The sequence below is a fragment of the Brienomyrus brachyistius genome, chromosome 6, assembly GCF_023856365.1.
Source record: "Brienomyrus brachyistius isolate T26 chromosome 6, BBRACH_0.4, whole genome shotgun sequence".
NCBI lineage: Eukaryota > Metazoa > Chordata > Actinopteri > Osteoglossiformes > Mormyridae > Brienomyrus > Brienomyrus brachyistius.
The window spans coordinates 18,945,784-18,966,573 of NC_064538.1; the positions used below are offsets into that span (position 1 = coordinate 18,945,784).

General features: G+C 43.7%; 1 protein-coding gene across 2 annotated transcripts in view; it reads right to left on the reverse strand.

Moving 5' to 3' along the window:
* The window catches only part of opcml (opioid binding protein/cell adhesion molecule-like), a 265,188-nt gene that overhangs the window by 55,077 nt on the left and 189,321 nt on the right, over window positions 1-20,790 (reverse strand). For both annotated transcript variants that reach the window (XM_049017737.1, XM_049017736.1), the window contains one exon: window positions 2,694-2,929. In XM_049017737.1, the coding sequence (XP_048873694.1) occupies window positions 2,694-2,929 (236 nt within the window). The remainder of the gene's footprint in view (window positions 1-2,693; window positions 2,930-20,790) is intronic.

The following is a 20,790-nucleotide window of genomic DNA, read 5'->3' on the forward strand; positions in this document are numbered from 1 at the left end:
AAAGCCAGTAATACCTTAATTGTGATTTAATAATATATGCATCATAGCAGCATTTTAACAAAATTTTAACACACACAGCTTGAAGCACACTGAAGGGAAGTGACTGGGAAGAGAGCGACGTCTGCAGCAAGACTGTCAAACACTTTAAAAACTGAATGAAACTGTCTTGCGGAGGAAGAAAAGTGTGTTGCAAGAAATGCCCCGCGTCGTCTCGGAGATGCAGAGTCTTCCAGGTGCTTGGGGGTACTCTGAGGCTATTTCCGACGTGCGGGGATAACCTTCATTTGTCTCCCAGTCTGTTGGCCCCCTTAAAATGTCGCTTTGTTCACGGAGCCTGACTGTGGGTTTCAGCTTCCTGTCTGGGCGCCGAGATTCCCCTCGCCCCTGCATTTCCTATCAAGTGACTGCGGATCAATATCAGAAATTGTTGTTTTGAAAGGGGCGAAGGCAACTGTGACAGCCCCCGCTTCTCAATCGGCATAATTCACAGCTAAAATCGACGTGGTATGGATTCGCCACTCTGTTGTCCAGATATTTCAAAAAATAAGGACAGGAGTGTTGCGTTTTTTTCCAGGTGCCTGTGTGTGTGTGACGGGGGGGGGGGGGGGGGGGGGGCGATGTTTCAATAGATTGGATGCTCGATTACAGTGGTTGGGCGGTAGGACGGGTGGGGGCAGCTAATTCCGAGAGATTGGGTCTCAAGGAGGATCAGTGGAAAAAGAAAAATGCATTGAAAGGGGTCATATCACAGCTGAAGGGCCATATTTCAATAAAACAATCATGGGGGCAGAACCACGCACCTGTGCCAGCTTCCCATCTGTGTCATCATTAGTGCCACGGACAGCGGGCCCGGAGTCGGCTCCCCGACCGAGCCTCAGGCGCCAGAAGAGGCACCACGCCCCGCCAACGGTGTGCTTAGTGCCGCCGTCCGGCGTTGAATATTCACGGCGCGGATCAGGCGGGGACAGACTGGCAGGCGAGGGTCACGGCTGGCAGGCACAGCGCCCCGGACCTCTGAGCCAGGGTCACCGGCACCCAGCGGGCGGCAGCTGGCCACCGCTCCCTGAGCAGCTGCCGGCCTCCGCTCCGACGCTACCCGGGACCCAAGGCCGGCCGACACGTCGTGTGCTGATGCTTAACGGATCACCGGTCAAGGGGGCTGAGAAACTGGCCTCGATGGCGGCGGGAAATCTCCACCCCACCGGCAATTTAATATCTTATGCGATTTTAGCTTTCAGAGGGGTGACTTACAAATTCCCAGCTGACTGTAGCTGTGGCGTAAATATAGATTGAATTATAAACATGTTTGGGCAGAAGTCTGTTGCCTCCTTGTGTTAGTAAGCCTCAACACCTAAATATTACACTAAAGCACCACGCAGCTAGAAATCCTACAGTTACGATGTAAACATGCTAAAACAAATATGTTGCTGACTCTGAAAAATACAATCTCCATAATTATATGCTAATATAATTTAAATATGATATACACTCACTATATAAGTTAAACTGTACGTCATTGAGTTTGCCATCAGTGATTAATAAAAAAAAATCCATATTCTCTTTCTTTTAACATTACCTTCTATAATTACTATCCAGCACTGTCATCAATGTAAAGCGGGTTTGAAGCTGTTTCTACAAAACATTCATGAACATAGTGTTACACATATTATTAATTATGCTTTGTTTATATGTAAAACAATGTATTTATGCAACACAGATTAAAAAAAAATCACACTCACACTCATTGCATCAACTCAATCATAATTTATGAATGAGTACTAGCTTTCATTTTTGGTTTTCTTTAAATGTACCAAATAATCAGTTGTCTTGGCTCCACTAGTTGCCTGGACCAACCTCCTGTACAATCTGATCGGTTACCTCTCTGAACCACCACTTTTCATTTTTTGTTCTGTCATCAGAACATTTTTGTTCCAGTAAAACACCCATGAACTTAATTGTTTCGGAAAACTAAATGTGGCAGAAAGGGATTGAATTGAGAGTGTCTATATTGACAGCTGATTTAGGGAGGCCTCATGCTGAAAGTGGGGCAAGACCTCTTTGGCTGAGCATGTTTTCAGATCGATATCTATCAAAGATCTGAAATTAAACCAAGATTAAATCCCAATTTTGCTACTGACAATCACGTTTGCAGGGGGTGCCCCATTAATTAGGTTGCCGTCTTCAAGGAATGGTCCTTCCAATACTTCTTCTTTTCATGTTGCACAAACATTTCTAAACCCTAATCAGGCAGAGGGTCTTGGGCACAAGGCAGAACACAAACACCTAAATGTCATCATACACTAAGGGTAATTTGTAGCACCAAGTTGCCTAACTGTATATTTTTGGACTGTGAGAGGAAGCTGGGGGAGGCCCACACAAGGAATCACATGCAAATGACATACACATAGTGCAGGGGGAGCTTTCAACCTCCCAAGCCCGGAGGAGCTACCCATTGAGCAACTGTGTCATGCTAAAAATAAAGATTTAAAACTACGTTCAATAAAATGTGGTAAAACTAAAGGCTTCAAATATAGTACTGAAACAGTAAAACACTAAAACAAAACAGGAAACCTTACACTGTTTCCTCAGGAAATGTTCCAGCTTCAGAATCAGCCGGAAAAATAACAGACGTAGTCTGACACGAGCACCTGATTCTGAACAGACACTGGACAGAGAGGATATCTGAGAGATACCTTGTACGATGATGTGCACTCTGGAGGACTTGGGCTTCTTGTTGGTCAGGACGGAGCAGATGTAGGGGCCCTCGTCGTACACGTTCACGTTCTGGATTTTGATGCTGTATTCCGTCGCGCCCGTATTGTTGAGGAGGATGACGCGCGGGTCTAATGACCACTTATCACGTCCCGCGAACAAAATGGTGGTGCGATTGAGCCAGGCCACCCGTGACACCTTGTTGTCCACGGAGCATCTGGAAGAGAACACAGGAGAAAAGAAGAGGACTTCAGACCTTACATTTCTATTGCCTTTATTTAGTCAAATTAAGTCAAGTAGACTTTGCTGTCATATTAGCTGTATAAAGGTATACAGTGGCAGGAGATAATGTTCTCCCAGGAGGAAGGTGCACACAACAGCATTGGCGGGGGGGGGGGGTCGGGGGTTTCATGATACTTATAAAACCGGTGTTGGGCATTTCAGGTCCAGAAGCTACAGATCCAGACCAAGATTTTAAGCTGGTTGGTAGAAACAAAGTCTTGGTCTGGATTTGTAGCTTCTAGACCTGAAATGCACATCGCTGTGCAAAACACAGGACAGTGCAAAAATGCTGGGGGGGGGGGGGGGGGGGGAGACACACACAAGGGTTTGCATATGCCTGCTGGTCACTTTGTGGTTCAGGAAGTTAAGGATTTTTGCCCATGACTTGTTCTGGATGGTTCTGTGGTCTAGGGCTCTGTGATGCATGTGATTGCATGACTGCCTGTTCAAATCCGGAGAGTCATGCCACCACTGGGCCTTTGACCCCAATGCCCCCAGGGGTGCTGGATGTTGCCCGATCCTGCTCTTTAACTCCGCAACTGGTTCTTTTATATATGTATATATATATATATATATATATATAGTCTTTGTGTCTCATGGAAAGCAAGACGGGATATGCACAAGCTGCAAAATTTCCTAACTAAAGGATCACTGTGCTATAAACATATTACCATTGGGCTCTTGAGCAAGGGCTTGGCTGCCCCTGCTCTGTAACCCCGATCTTTCTTCACTTGTATGCCGTTTTCAGACATATTCTTGAAACGCATCTGCTGAACAAAGAAACGTAGATGCTTTTGTCCAAAGCAACATGCAAGCAAGACAGAAAACACCTTACAAGCTTAGGAACCAACTAGATATACTGTAAGTGTAGGTAGGCTAAGTTTCCCATGAATGACCAGTAAGAAGTGTAAGTTAGTGCTAGAGCAGAAAACCTGACAGAAAACTGCAACAAACTAACAGAACAGCTATTGAGATCAAAAACAATGAGGACTACGAGATAAATGCAAAAAAACAAATCATCCAGTACTACAATCCACAATAAAGGGTTAGGACCGATCCAGTCAGCTGTTGGATAAACTAATTAAGGTCTTCCCTTAAAAAATGGGTTATGGGATAAGATACTTTATTTATTAATGGGGAAATTCCTTTCTACTTGAGCTGTTTCCTGAAGACTTAGAGGGACGCTGATGATTGGATGCAGATGGGTAGCTTGGTTCATCAAGGAATCACACATGAAAAACATCTAAAGATGGATCTCCAGATGGAATTGGCTAGCTGATTGAAAATGGTGAGATGGGACGTAAGTCTTGATGAACGACTCAATGATGTGGGTGCTATTCCATTAACAGCACGGAAAGCCAGCACCAAGAACTTGATATGCGAGCCTACTTGTGCTTTCACACTGCCAGAACTTTTTTCTGGGACAAGAACCTTTTTCCCCGAACCAGGAACTTTTGTCATGTTCACACTGCAGGAACTCGGCCCAATTGTAGTTCCGTGGAGGCCGTTCCATAACCTCTTTTTTAGTACCTACTCCAGACGAGGCACTTTCCGTTCGAAGAAGAACTGGGGAGGTGCTTATAGTGACAGCTTGCTGATTGGTTGACCACAAGCACCAATCCTAACAAAGTTAGGCGAATGTAAAGAAAAATAGATGTAGCAGACAGCCCAGGGACTAGTACACCGGGACCAGATTCTGGAACTTCGGTGTGAAAGTGACGAATAAAGAGAGACAGGGAAAGGTATTTCATGAGAGCATTTTGGCCACTCGAATACCAGATGTGCTCCTCCAGTTTGAGCCATCTGCAGTGGTTTGACAAGAAGCTTGAACTGTGAGAAATGCAGCTGAAGGCGATGATCCCTCATCCAGACAGGATGTCAGTGAGGCAAGCAGAGATCCAAGCAGAGACTGTGGTGTCCTCAGGTGGGAAGGTCCGGTAGACTTGGAAGGGCGAGAATTCCTCACAACTGTGTTTCTCAGTTACATCATTAGCCACAGGAACAACTCCAGGGCGAAGTTCAGAGTGTTTAGTTGATGGGTACTGTGCTGTTAGAGGCGTCAGAGTGGATTTTAGCATTTCTCCTGAAGCGATCCCAAAGTTCTGATGGAGATACACAATCCACAAAACAGACAGGCCTTAAAGTTACTTCCAAAGGTCTTCAAAAATTAAATAATTACCATTCTTGCATGCATGAAATGAGACTTAAACAGATGCATTTTGTTCTTGTGAAAAAAACTTCACCTGTGTCTATGCCTTCAAATCTGCACCATAGATTCTACCATCACCCAATGTTTCTATAAGATCAGATGTATGCTATGCTTAGCATAATGCTCTCTGACTACTAATAGCATGGAAAATGTATAGGTGGAGGAATCTGATTTCAAAGTAAAGGTAAATAGCTCCCATTTATGAGTAATTTCTGGGAAAGATATCAAAGCCTTCTCGGCTTTCCATCACATGTATCGCTTTCATGAAAAATTTATCAGGACCTCAGGTTTCCTGGTGAACCGATGACCTTAACTGCCTCGGCCCGACAACGCGGCTCCTTGCACTCCTGCGTTTGGGCCGTGCTGCTCGGCGTGGTGACCCCCCTCACCAGCTCGCTGGGATGCATCACACCACAGCTCAGATGCTTCAGCCTCCTTGACTACAAGCCAAACTGTACTCTTGCTTGGGATAAAATCAATGTTTTAACCCACATTTTCTTGATTAATCTAAATGTCAGATTCTTACTTTTGTGGTACCCTGCGAGCCTAGAATGGGTGTCTCTATTATAAGATGCAGAAAGGTATTAAAAGGTTCACTAGCGAGGAGTAATTTATGACTTAATAAACATGTTATATTATCCATAACCCTGTATCCAGTGTGTGATGCTGATGATCCTGGTGGCATTTCCAGGAAACGCAAGGGACAAGGCAGGGGACACCCTGGACGGGATGCCAGTCCATCACAGGGCACGAGGCAGGGGACACCCTGGATGGGATGCCAGTCCATCACAGGGCACAGGGCAGGGGACACCCTGGACGGGATGCCAGTCCATCACAGGGCACAGGGCAGGGGACACCCTGGACGGGATGCCAGTCCATCACAGGGCACAGGGCAGGGGACACCCTGGATGGGATGCCAGTCCATCACACGGCACAGGGCAGGGGACACCCTGGACGGGATGCCAGTCCGTCACAGGGCACAGGGCAGGGGACACCCTGGACGGGATGCCAGTCCATCTTATCAATATTCTGTCACTATTCATGAAAAAGGTGTTCGCTTAGTTTGGCTGTGATTTCAATAAAGTAACTAATAAAAATAAAATAGCTAATAATAATCTGTTTTTAAAATAAATCTAAGTACATTGTTATTTCTTCACTTTCCGAAGGTCACCAGTAATTACTGCATGCATAATTGCTTTCTCAAAACAAAAAGAAGAAGAATCGTGATAATGGTGCACAAAGCAAAGATTCATAAAACTCAATTTATTTGCCAGCCAGCTCACTAAGGCAGAAATTATTTTAAAGCTCAATTAATATTGTTTCGTTACGAAATGCTGTTCTTGGCAAGATTTCCATGGCAGCTGGACCACTTTACACTTAATGCCCCTACAGTAATTTTATGATGCGACTCCTGGTTATCATCCATTTTCTAAAATAACGGAGACCCTACTAAAAAAAAACAAAAGAATACAATACAAACAAATCTGCCAGCTATATACCACAGAATAGGAGTATCTCTGCAGACTGAGGAGTCTTCAGGCAGGCAAAGAAACACACGCACACACACACGCTGCTACATCCCCAGCTTTCAGGAGAGCAGACCCTATCATCCATCTGTCTCCATTGCTTTCTCTCTCCTCCCTCTCCCCTCCCTTGCTGGCAACACTGCCGGCCCTCTTATCCTCGTCATTCTCCTTCGCGAACAGGAGATGCAGCCGAGTCACCTCCACACGGGGCTTAGTGCTTGGAAGGAATGCCTGGGAGGAGAAAGCCGTCCCTCCCAGCCGTGTGGAGGTCACACCTGCAGACAGGCCGTGCGAATTACCCAGGTATCCTTTTCTGTCCCTGTCGTTCTTGTGTTTTCCTTCCTTTAATTAATTCAAATTGGATTTAAATGTAAATAGACTGGGCCCTGGTGCAATACTTACTCACAGAAATGAAGGTGGCATCTAAAGGCGTTTATCACACACTTGCATGCATACAGTATATCACATTCAGAAGTATTTTACTGAACTGCCATCAGTAAGATGGGACGCACATTTTTGCGTATAACACCACAGGAGGAAAACAGTGGCTGGTGATGTCATCGTTCTCTGGAAGTTTGGGAGAGTTGCGAGTTTAAAGTCCTTGGGTGACTCTAAACTGTCCTTGAAGCGTGCGTGTTTATCTGTGTGTGTGTGTGTGTGCCCTGCAGATCAGTGTATCCCAGACTGGATAATCGGTTTATAACAATGAATGCATAAAACCTCCAAGTATCAATTTGTAAAACCTTATATTCAAACATGACGTGTAACAGTGAAATATTCTAGTGTGTAATCCGTTAGGACGGAGAGGACGGACTGTTTATCTTGACGACAGAAGAACAGCACGGCTGCATTGTCAGTGCCCTTGGAGTCGTCTAAGAAGCAACAAGGCTCATGGGTTAATGTCACGTATAACAAATGAAGTGCTGCGACATACCGGTAATGCATAAAATGCATCGGCAGAAGGCGTGTCCCAGAACATCACTCTCGAGCGTTTGTCGCGAGCCAATATCTGACATTAAAGGATGGAGCTATTATTTTGACATGCAGGAATCGGTTGTGAAAAAGTGTGAACAGTCAACATCGGCGGCCTAATAATCTACCGACGTAGCCAGGGAAGGAGACCGGCAACTCGGGAAGGTGAGTCTGAGCGCCACGGAGCAGATGGGCACCGGCTAGAAGTTTTTGAAAAGCTAATCGGAGTAAAAAAATTAAAAAAAGACATCAGGACAGGAAGAGGGGGGGAAAGCAGATGGTGAAAAATAACCTTAGGGAGCATGTGGCCTGTGTCTGTGTGTCCCTCTGGGCACGGAAGAAAAGGCACAAGGAAACTGCAGTCATTGAAAAAAAAAATTTTTATTCAAAAAAAAAAAAAAAAACAGACAAACAGCAGAGAGTCAGTGAAGCAAAAAAGAGTCGCATCGACTGGCCTGACACATGATGCGGCAGGCAGCACGTGGGCAGAGTGGCACGGGCACAAAGTAAAAGTCGCTGGAACTGATACACTGGCATTAAAGAGGAAAGTAAGGATAGACTAGATAAAGATGTATGCACAGGCTTCAGTGATGGCTTTAGGTATAGGGGGTTGTCAAAGCAGTACTTCATCAGGAGATGAGCGGTGGCTCAGAAAGACTAAGAAAATAATGCAGAGCAATGGGGAGCGAGTGAGCAGCATCAATCTGCAGCCTGGCCGATCGCAGCGGCACCAAGCTCCCTCCGCAGCCGAGAAATCCGCACCATGCTAGACGGTCAAGGGGTAAAGGGAAGCGTGCGTAAGTACAAAAAAGGGGACGGAATTCGGCAAGAGCGAGCCAAGACACAGTGTACCAACCTCCGGGCTGACTTGAGTTGTTTTCGGGGGACGCAGCAGATCTCCCAGCTTTAAAGATCGCGGCAGGGCCAGGGATGGTTGGAACTGATTCAGCTTCAGAAACACTGCAAACCCAGGACTCCAGCTTGTGTTCAAGCCAGCAGGAATACTGGAGATTGTTTCCACATACTGCTGCAGCCGGGATGGTATTCTGTTCAAATTTCATTCACGGACACTCCATCCTCGGAAATCCATCCGAGGCTTTTCACTGCCGACTTTGTTCGAGTTGCTAGACGCGCTAGGAAGAGTCATATGCACTTCGAACAGTGGAACATGGGGTCTGAACTTTGGTTTATGCCAAACACATGAGATGATGCCACACTCAGGAGCACCAACTATAGGGAAAAAATGGCAGATGTAAAGGATGCCTTGAAATGTTGAAAGCTTGACTCAAAACCTTCATCTACGAATCCTGCCCAGAGGACAGGTTAAGAGGTTGTTGATAGGACATCCAGTTTTGAAACATGTGATCAGGTAGCTTTGTAGAGGAAAACGTGCCTAAAGAATGACAACAGCTTACAAATACTCTAAGTTTTTCTCTTCATTTGCAGTGTCAGGGAGTCTGTAATGTTTGCACTTTGCAGAAAAAGTAGGCGTGATATCTCTGGTGGCCTCATTGTCCTGTTGTTTTTATAAGGTAACTGAGAATGCTGGAATTGCTAAATCGGGCTTGTTTATGCGGACAGCGAGAAGCACCGTTTGAAAATTAACAACGGTCACGGAATGAATCGGATTAACTGAAGGTAATCCAAAAGGTGCAGTGCAAGAAGTAGGCTGTCGATAATACCCAATAGGGATCCTTATTGAGGCAGCATGAAGAGAATGTGAGACACGTTCCCGGTGTCACACCAAGCCGTTGAATGTCTGGAAAGCCGGCGAGAGCTGAGTTTTTGTCAGCTGTCAGACACATGCCACTGCAAAGGCGGGATATTGTCCTGGACACATACTGTACCGAAGGCGAGTCGGACATCGCTACCCGTGTCACACAAGCTGCTTTCTCCATCAGGGACACTGGAACGTTCAGAGGCACATGACTGCAGGCGAACCAGGTTGTCCGTGAGGTATTTCCATCAGGGAAGCTGCAGGGTGGACTCCTATAACAAGAAAAAGGGGAATTCGCACATAGTCCAATTAAAATGAATCTGTTTGTGCTTATTTTTTACAGCGGTGACGTGAAGGTGTTAATATGTGCAGCCTGCCTGTCAAAATATATGGCAAATATTCAATAGCTATAATAATATTACAGTGCCAGTAAAAGTATGGGAACAGTAAACTTAGTGGACTGGTACCCGTCCAAAATAGATGCTGTAAAATGTCCTTGAAGCTGTTCGCTACCGAGTCCGAAGTCGGTTGTCTAACTTGCAGATCCGTTAAATTCTGCCGGGATTTAGGCGAGTGTCCGCAAAGAGCCCCATTAAAGTTCACACCAGAAAGGGACGCCAAAGGGCAGATTATGGGCCGATCGGGGTGCTGCGTTCCGGAATGCAGGACACTGCCTTTGAAGCCGGTCGGGTTCTCTTGTGTGGGCCGGATGGAATGGATGCAGAAGAAAGAGCGTGTCGATGTAGCAGGGCCAGGGATAGCAGAGGCCAGGCTTAGACAGCAACCACCAAAGCGGAAGGCAACCAAAATAGCACCGGCTGACCAAGGGGACTGAGGAAGGCCCTGCGGGCGAGCATTAAATCCCTCCGCTGGTGCCGATAAGTCTGTGTTTAAATCATGTTTCAAATGGCTCACGCATCAGGAGGAGAGATGGAGGAAGAAGAATAAGCGGCTAGCCCCAGACCGCTCGGATGGGCCAGTGGGAAGGATTTCCTGGTGTGCTTTCAGACTCGGAGCCAGAGGCAGAGGTAAATGCAGTAGGGAATCTTATCAGCCAAAGCAAGCTGAACACTTGCATCTAAAAATAACCGAAACCTGTCAGAAGTAGTAGATCAGGTGGGGTGGGAGAGGGGGGGGGGATGACAAGCATGAAATCCAGATGTATAGCAGACATCACAAAAAGCAAAGCGTTTGATGGAGAAGGGATGACGTCATCAAACAGATGCAAAAATAATGATCCGGAGAGTAATAAAAACAAAGTAACCGGCACACGTTCGTTTGTCAGCCCATCAATTCAACTTTTATTACGCTAAAAATGCATGCGATAGAAATTTAAATGTAATTTTCATGTAACTGAAAATAGAGATGGGTTGCTTGGTGGCTCAATGGGTAGCAGTATTGCCTCATATTTCCAGAATTGGGAATTTGAATTGTGTGTGTGTGTGCGTGTGTGTGTGTTACTGTATTTGCATGTTCTCCCCATGTTGCATGGATATCCAAAGACCTGCAGTTAAGTTAACTAGATTTTATGAATTGCCCATACTGTGTTATTTGTGTTCTGCAATGACCTGGCATCCCATCCAAAGTGTGACCCGGCCTTGTGCCCTAAGCTTCCTGGGATAGGCTCCAGGCCCCCGTGACCATGACAAGGGTTAGCGGTTGGAGGATGGAAGGATTAAAATAGACAGGAAACATAAAAACCACCTGGACACCTAAAACTTCAATAGAAGAGTTCCCATGAGACATTATTTCATTTTATCGTAGTGATAAAACTGTTGTGTTTTACTACTATGGAAAACTATGTACAAATGAATTGAATGAACGACAAGCCATTTTGAAAGTGTTCCTTTTCCATAGGCTTAGAAGATCCTGCCTTCTTAGAAAGTGCAGAAGACCATGTCTTCATAGATTATCCAACATGGAAGCAATTAATTCTGAAGCCAGCGTGGAAACCAGCCAGTTGTTATAACTGCTGAATGTAAGAGTCTTCTCTGAAAACCCTGCGTGCTCGAGAGAATCGGTGTCTTTCTACTGGATGGTACGGTGTGTGGGGCAGATTGTGAGCACTGTGCCTGAAATCGGATGGCTGGCGTTTTGAATCCCGTGTTCGGGAAAGTGATGTCACTGTTGGGCCCCTGAGCAAACCCACTTCACCCTCTATTGCTCCAGGGACTGTCTGGCCCTGCCGCTTTGGATAAAAGTTCCTGCTAAATAAATACAATGTGAATAGCAATGGTGCAAATGAACAGAACACAAGGTCTGAAAAGGGTGTACGGTGCTGTGGAGAGCCCAGCATAAAAAATGACATAAAATCTTGCCCAAAGTAATCTGCAGTGTCAAAGACTGAACGGGTTTATCTCCTAGTAGTTATTGCAAAAAATGTCCATGTGGTACATCTGCTTATCCAGTGAAGAGTTGCATTGGGGCCATTAGATGGGGCACCATGGAATATCACAGGGGACACACTGGACAAGATGCCAGTCCATCACAGGGCTCACGCACGCACATACGCACTAGAATTATGGAGAAAAAATGTTGCCAAGGACACTTCAATTAACTCTGGCTAACGGTTAGCAACGCAAAATCTGTCTTTCATTACAAGACAAAAAGAACAATAAAAATATGACAGAATATTCTTCTAACAGAGGAAATAAACATAACCAAGAAGAGCACATATCAACCATCCAGCAATGCCAGAGATCTGATGAGGTGTATTTTGCAATAAGACAGAAAGCATTTCCACTGTTTCTGACAGCAGTCCTGTGTCCTGGAAATGTGGATTTTAATAAACGAAACAGACTCTTTGACTCAATGGGTTCAACTCTTATTTCGGACTGTTAATGGCACTGTCATATTGCTACCGCACACATTAATCCAACAGAATGTCAGCCATATTGACCAGGGAACATTAATTTGAAAAATAACCGTAATAACTGTACAGCAAATGTAGACCTTATCACCTTCACACAGGCAGTCAACAGAATTATTCCCAAAATTGTCTACGCTTTCTCACTATATTATTAAAAAGAGACCCGTAATAAGATACGATGACAATTTTAATCAATCTATTTATATTTCAGTGAAAGCCAAGAAAGGTACATTTTTAGCACCTCACCTTTAAAATTACCCAGGGAGTTTTGAACCTGAAAGAATTCTGAAGAAACTCGGTGCAGACATACCATGGACACCATAAAAAGCCATGGAAATAGTGACAACGATGGAAATTGCTGGAAAACTATCCGCCTTTGCTCAAAATAGGTTGTATACCTGGGCCGGCCCAATAGATGGGAGGGGACACTGCGTACACTGGCATCTGCACCAATGACTGACACCCCCTTACCCTTTAGTAACCTGTAGTAAAAGATAAGTATGCTGATGAAGTACACACAGATTAAGGCCTGTCATTACAGATAAGGCTTTTTCTTCCCTCTTGCTATTGGTTACACTTAGCATCCACCTATTGGTCAGAATAACCTTGATCTCTGCTCACCACCTTGGCATATACATAGTCCAGCTGTTGGAAGCAAACCAGCCCACACTGGAATGGTACAGCTGGAGAGAGGACAGGGCCAATGGGGCTATAGAAGTGGGATTACAGTACAGTATCTTCCCCTGAGCCAGTTTCTCAGCAAGCTTTTTGATGGACATGTCAGTTAGTCAGGGTTAGCGATTTCCTGTCAGTAGCTGCTGGCTGCTGTGTTTAGTTTGCTAATAGTCAGGGATGATTGTAAGTAATTATATTTTTTTAAGGTAGGGATTTAAGAAGAGCCATAATTCATGGTGGGGGGGAGCAACCTTATGATTTGCCAATGTTTAAATTCGGCCCTGCGATGGGCTGGCCCCCCTCCTGGGTTGTTCCCTGCCTCGTGCCCATTGCTTCCGGGATAGGCTCCAGACCCCCCGTGACCCAGTAGGAATAAGCGGTTTGGAAAATGGCTGGATGGATAGATATTTTAATTCGGTGATTGACAGAAGGGAGGATTCCACGGGCCAATCAGCTTTCAGGTGGGGGCAGTGCCCCCTCGGCCCCACCACTGTATACGCCTTTGCTGCTGGTCCTCCTACGCCCATTATACTAAGCACACACCTATTTGTCCTATTAATGTAAAAACATGGCCACAGCACAGCTCATTATATGGGAAGGACATTAAAATCAAGCTTTAATGTTATACTCCTCTCACTTCGAAGGGTTGAGGCAAATGTCTTGTACGTCTGACTCGTTCTCAAAATTCATACCCACTTATTTTTAATAGAGACATGATTCAGAGACTTCAATACTGAGAAGAGAGTTGAGTTATACCAAACTGGCTCTTTTCTGACTCAATTCATTATAAAACTAGTACTTCTTAAAGCTATGAAGTACTTTAAAAATTATGACGCTTACCCTGGGATTGCAAACTGCAAAATCATATAGCCCTCATTCAAAACTCGAAAGGTTTAACGTGCTGAAATGCCAGTGAGCTGTGACAGCGTGTTGAGTTTGTTTGTGATTGACATTTCATAAAATGATTTCACGGTGCAATCTATGCAGTTAATTTCTGCATTTCCTTTTCTATTTCCCTCATGTCAAATATGTGTCCGGGTTGAGCCTCGTATTAAACAAGAGTGACAATAAATGTGTTCCTAATACACATGCTACTTTTAATAGATATGTCCTTTTTATTAATCCACAGACGTTACAGATGCATTCCAACCAGGGAGTCTGTTTACCCTAAAGGCTTGTCTTTGATTATGGCTGCTAATTGTGGCAATTCTGTGGCTATACATTGAAATTAAAGCTCAATCAAAACTATCAAAAATTAGGCAACAAAAGTAGTGAACCTGACTGCCGGTCACACATTCCAAATCCCACATTGCCAACAAAGTCACATGGATAAAAGTTTTCAAAGACTTTTTGTAAAAATGGCTAATTTCATACTATCATCCATCCATCCATCCATTTTCCAAACCGCTTATCCTATTGGGTCGCGGGGGGTGCGGAGCCTATCCCGGAATCAATGGGCACGAGGCAGGGAACAACCCAGGATGGGGGGCCAGCCCATCGCAGGGCACACTCACACACCATTCACTCATACATGCACACCTACGGGCAATTCAGCAACTCCAATTAGCCTCAGCATGTTTTTGGACTGTGGGGGGGAAACCGGAGTACCCAGAGGAAACCCCACGACGACACGGGGAGAACATGCAAACTCCGCACACATGTGACCCAGGCGGAGACTCGAACCCGGGTCCCAGAGGTGTGAGGCGACAGTGCTAACCACTGCACCACCATGCCGCCCCTCATACTATCATTACGAAATAAAACATGCAGTGGTATTAGACTTGGGCAGCAGCGTTGGGATGGTTACTTTCAAAATTAAGTTACACATTACTAGTTACTCTGTTATAAATGTAATGTAACTATTTTGATTACGTTGTCAAAGTAATGCAATATATTGCATTTGATTACTTTTTGGTTACTTTTCTAACAAATGTTTTAAACTGGGAAATACAGCAGGAAAGTCCCAACAGATTTGCTTGACCCACGTTGTCTGGAAATATGCTGAAGAAGCCATTTCTGCACAGTAAAAAGACGCAAAGCAACAAAATGAATGCTATTCTGCATAAAAAATAAAACTATAAGCTTTCTCTGACAAAGAATATATTCAGATGTAACCCTTTGTAATCATCAACATTTAAAATTGAATTACACATTTTTTCTCAATAACTGTAACGGATTATTTATTTCATAATTCAGGTACATAAAGCTGGATAACTAGTTGCTCCCCAACACTGTTGGGTGGCATCTAATTTTTTATACCAGGCAGACATTATACCACGGTATGCAGTATTTTGATGGTATTTTCAAAAGCTACACTATTCTGCTATTTTGAAGTCTTGCCAATAAAATTCTGTGATATACAGTATTACTGTGATACTGCCCAAGCCTACATAGTAGATGTGGTATTACATGGTATTAATGATAATATTACATTCTCCCCAAAATATCAAAGAACAGAGAGAAATTTTTCGCCCATCAGTTAGATTATAGGGAAAGTTTCCAACTTTCCATCAAAGCCATTTTAAAGTGAAAGATTGCTTGTCTAACTTGTTCATTTTGCAATCCATTAAGATAGTTGAGCATAACATGAATAAAGTTCCTTACAGTACAATGATATGACATATAAATGTAATGATTAGGTTGTCAGGGAACAAAAAAAAAAATCAGCCTTATATAGTTGTCCTAACGATTCTTGTCCAATTAAGCTGTTATAGCATTATACGTACAGTGAAAAAACTATATTGATTGATTACTAAGGTTATTCATTCCTGTAAGTTGTACTTTGCTGTTTTTCAGCCAGTAGGTTCTCCGTGATACATAAATCTGCATGACCTTGCATTGTCAAATCCTCCTAAGTTTATCCACAGTATTATCCAAAAACCTTTGTGTCGCATCACTGCACTGTGAAATTCCACCCATTTGAGCCCAAGTGTATCGTGGGATATGCAGTTCTTAAAAGGCTTCGTGTAGCCAATACCTGAGACATTAGCATTAATATGGGATCAAGGCCGAACAATAAGACTGAGAGAGCCACACTGGGCGTGTGTGAGGAGCTGATGTGGCGGCTGTCTTTTTCCAGCAGGCGGCGAAAAGCCCTTCTGAGTCAAGACACTGATGGTGCCTGTGTAGAAGCTGACACACTGACAAGTAATTCCCCGGGGGGGGGGGGGGGGTGCGAGACCTCGGGGTGAAGCAGGCACAGAGGGGGACGACTGGTACACTGGATGCACAGCACACTTCAATAAACCAAGGTCCCTGGTGTGCCACACTTTGGTGATTGTGAGATTGCAAGGCCGGGTGACAGAGGTCATCCTTCCCATGGACTGGATCTGCACCAAAAAGGCCCGTAGTAAAGGCTGAATCCGGTGCCTGTAACAGTAGGGGAACTGCAGAGTGCGTCATGTACAATGCTGATGAATGGTCATATTAGCTGGGTCAAGCACAGTGTATGGTATTTGCGGCAAATACATTCCGTCTCCATTTCACGAGGAAGACCATAATATTCAAGGGTAGTTTATTTTTTGCATCCTGCATCAAATACTTTATGAATATATAAAACGGTCATGGCCAAACAGATTGTTGCCTTTCAGCGCCATAAACTAAGAAATTCTTGTGAAAAATATCATTGCACCTTTTCAAAGAAATTTTTAAGCAGAGGTGAGTTTGGGACATAAATCTGAGTCGAATGCACTTGAAATATACAGCAAAAGGCTGTGGAGCTCCTGGCATTTCACACTGAAAGTTAGCGGGGATATTAAAAGGAAAGTTCCAGAAGGATGGCTGTTTATCTCTCGTGTGTGAGTTTTCTCCCCCCCCCCCCCCCCCCCCCTCCGTCTCAGAACCACAGATATGAGATATGGAAAGGTCACTGGGTTCCAGTTAATGTTTGTAGTGATTGCAGATCTTTGTCAATGGGTGGATGCTGAGATTCCAGGATGGGATATATTATACTCAACTCTGCTTTCAAGTGGATTGATGACCCTCATTACTTTGGGACGGGGTGTTCGGTGGCAGCTTGGTGTGGCCCTCACAGAAAACGGGGGATACAAAAATGCACCCCGACGGCCTGCTGGCCCTAACTGGATGGACACAGTTACAAGAGACCGAAAAACTGGCAGCTGCAAGATCATGACATCACAGCAGAAGTTATTCAGTGACTGCCTGATTTTAAAAATCCAGTCCTTTATGTTGTAATTACCCCGTGACCCAGTAGGATAAGCGGTTTGGAAAATGGATGGACGTTGTAATTGCCTAATTGCATTTTTTCTTGAAGGAATTTCTAAGTAGCTACAATGTATTTTTGTAAGTTATATAATCAGTGCTGGTTTCAAACCTGATTTCCATGTTCAGTTTTTATAGTATGAAGTCCTTCTAAATTAAAAGAAGATGAAAATTTGTTGTGGAAGGTTTTTGACTGCCTCTATGCGTCAAAGTCAATCTCGTGCGAGTCAAAAGTCACGGTTTTATTTTAAAAAAATAATTTTTGTGCAAGTTTCGAATTCCACAGACGTCCAAACCCCGCAGAGGCTGCTCAGGCAATCCAGCTATCCATCCATCTGCACCCACTTTGTTTATGATGTCAGGATTGGTGCCCGAGAACCAGGCTGAAAATCTTCTGGCAGTGGTGAAATGATGAAGATTAATGGCTTAATCTTCACTACTTAATTGTTGTCACTTACAAGACTTTCAGAGTAAATTCGGGTGTCTGACACTTGGCACTTTCCCACTGCGGCACTCTTTATATCAGTAGTTCCCATTACTGGCATACTGGTTTTAGATACAACAGGCAAGGATAATACAGAATGAATTTGCAAACGTATTGAAGAAACCAAAGTTGTCTTGTATTCCTACAAGACTTTTTTTTCCCACAATGCACTTCAAAGGGGTAGGGCTAATGCTCTTCATCTTAAAAAAAATTAATCCATAAACTGTAGAACCCTCCCCACACACACACACATACATAACAAACAGTGGTTCTATATTTCTGCAGCATGAATATTCGATTGAATCCCAGCCGATTCCAAATTATCATCATAAAAGCAATAATAAGACCAGATACAGACACTTTAGACTATGCTGTACTAAATGTATGCCTGGCTTTCTGAACAGTGGAGGCGTGAACAACAGTCACACTGGGTTTAAAGCTGTCAAAAGAAAGCTAAATGCAAACCTTCCTCTAAAGCCATCTAAAAATAGATTAAATGAAAATACTGCAAATAAGGATTATGAAAGTGCACACTGGGGAACATATGACAAAGTATAAAAAAAAAAGTAAATGGATTTGCACTTACAAGGGGGTCAACCCTCTCCAAAAAAGGAAGAAGTCTGCTTATTCCCTGTTATACAGAATTAATCTTATAAAGCAGTAACTGGTAATCACACTTGGTATATCAACATTTAAGGTACCAATGACTGAAACCCTGCTGACAGACACAGGTTAACTTACTAATTTATTGTGCGATAAGCACCCAATCATGCCAAACAATTGGCGAGATCTAGGATTTTTTTAAGTGGAGGCATAAGATAAGCCGTAATTCATAGAAAGTGGCCACACCAGAGCCGGCTTTAGCTGCTGCCCAGGGCCTTTGAATTACCTGCAATGCAGAAGTGAAACGGTCATTAGTTTTCTTGGTAGAGGGGCCTCCCAAGGAAAGCTTTGCCTGGGGCCCCTGAAAAGGCCCAACCTTAGCCAATTAGGCAACATGGATGCAACATTAACCAATGGCATGCTTTGAACTGGTGAGTGACAAAGGAGCGGGCACTCTGGGGGCCAATTAGCTTTCACCTGAGACCAGTGACCCTGTGGCCCCGCCCCTGTATATGCTCCCTGCCAAACAAGCTTTCCAGCTAAGATAGATTTTTTTTTTCCTCATGCACCGGATGTTCTACTTAACAATGTGAATCAGACATAAAATCACACAGAGGTGGGAAACCTTGAAAACATCCGATTCGCCTTGTTTTGCCCCCAGCTGTTAGGATGCTTTTTGAATCCGCTCTTTAAAATCTACACCTGGTTTTACCGTACCAGTATTGCTCAGCACAGAGCAGCACATCCACTCAACTGGTGCAGTGCTATTGACATGCAATAATAATTATCCCTTCATACACAATGGTCACATGGTCTCTCCCGGGACACAGGGCAGCAGTTCTGTGTTCCACATCATTATGGAGATGATCCCTTATGTTTTGTTAAGGCGTCTTGAGCTGAAGCTGCTTTTCGCATTTAAGGAACCCTCAGCCCCAGTGATGGAGTGTAGACTGAAGGGTAAGATTGTTTATTAAGGCTAAATCCTCATTTCGATTTTGGAACCAGGGGAAAGTAGGTAAATGATCTCGTTCGCAAGGAAAATCTCTTCTGCTGTTTCCCAATATGCATATAAAACCTCGCTATCACTGATGGGGAAAACTGCATTAAAACAAACGGCGTTACTAACGGCGTTATTTTTTTCAGTAACGGGTTATCTAACTTATTACTGTTTCCATCGTTACAATGTCGTTACCGTTACTGACAATAAAATGTGGCGAGTTACTATAATTCAGCTCATAGAAGCTGTTTTCGTCTGACCAGGGTCTCTCAGCCACAGGAGCTGCAAAGTTTTTTTTCTATTCTTTGGTGGGGGGCAAAACTATAATAAATAAGTGATTTATTATACGTGATGATGATTGGCTAAGGAACAGTACAATTTCATAGTAAGCCAACCAGAGTCAGGCGCGTGTTCAAGCACAAACCCACGCACAGTCGCCCTCACAAACGGCTGAGACACACGCAGCAATGGCGAGCCCAGAGAATTCGTAAGTAGCGTTTTTAAACTGGAAGAACAGACATTTCATTTCCCTCACCTGAAGTAAAAGGCAATAATGTATATGTTAAATTTACATTATGCTCAGCAAAAAAATCAGTTATAATTTACTTATCTCATGAAGCACCTCATCGTCACACGCTTCTACAAAACTAGTGGCCAAAAACGCCGGTGTTGATCGCAGCCGAAACCCCGGTCCAGCTAACGTGAACTCCGCTAACAAAGGTGACGGAGGCACGCCATCCAAGTAGCTTAAGCTTGATTTTTCTGCTCCACAAAAACTTGTGATAGATTGAACTAAACAGACTGATAGTCAGGTATGTTGTTGAGAACACGCTGCCGTTATAAACAGTTGAGTCGGATTCCTTCAGAGCTCTGCATCCCGTTGCGGTGCAGTAAATATCAAAAGTTCTAAAACATCTGTTGTGTTTAAGTGTTCTACTATTATAAACATAATGATAATATCTACAATAATATATTAAATTTTATATGTCTTGTCTCACATTGTCCCACACCAGAGTATAATGTTTTCTGTTAATAATTTAGTCTGTTGTGTCCATGTCATTCATGAAACAAATTTAACATTCAGTTTTATTATAAATAATCGAACATACAGTTGAATTTAATGTTCCATTAAGGGGGGGCAAAATTCTTTGACATATTTTAACATTTAAAAAAAATGTTACGCAATAGTTTCCCTGGTAACTAGTTACTTTTATAATGCTGTAACTCAGTTACTAACTCAGTTACTTTTTGGGAGAAGTAACTAGGAACTTTAACTAATTACTTTTTTAAAGTAACGTGCCCAACACTGGTTGCTATGTACTGAAAATTGAACGTGGAGGTGATAGCAAAGCACAGTCAGTTGGTATCTTCAGAATTATACATTCAGTAATACGTGGTGCATTCCATCAGAACACTGACACTTTTAAATCAATGATTAAATATATTAAATCTAAAAAATTGCATACAGTAAACTGATGCCAAAGTAGCACGCAAGCAAGCGAGGTGCTACATCACAAAATTAG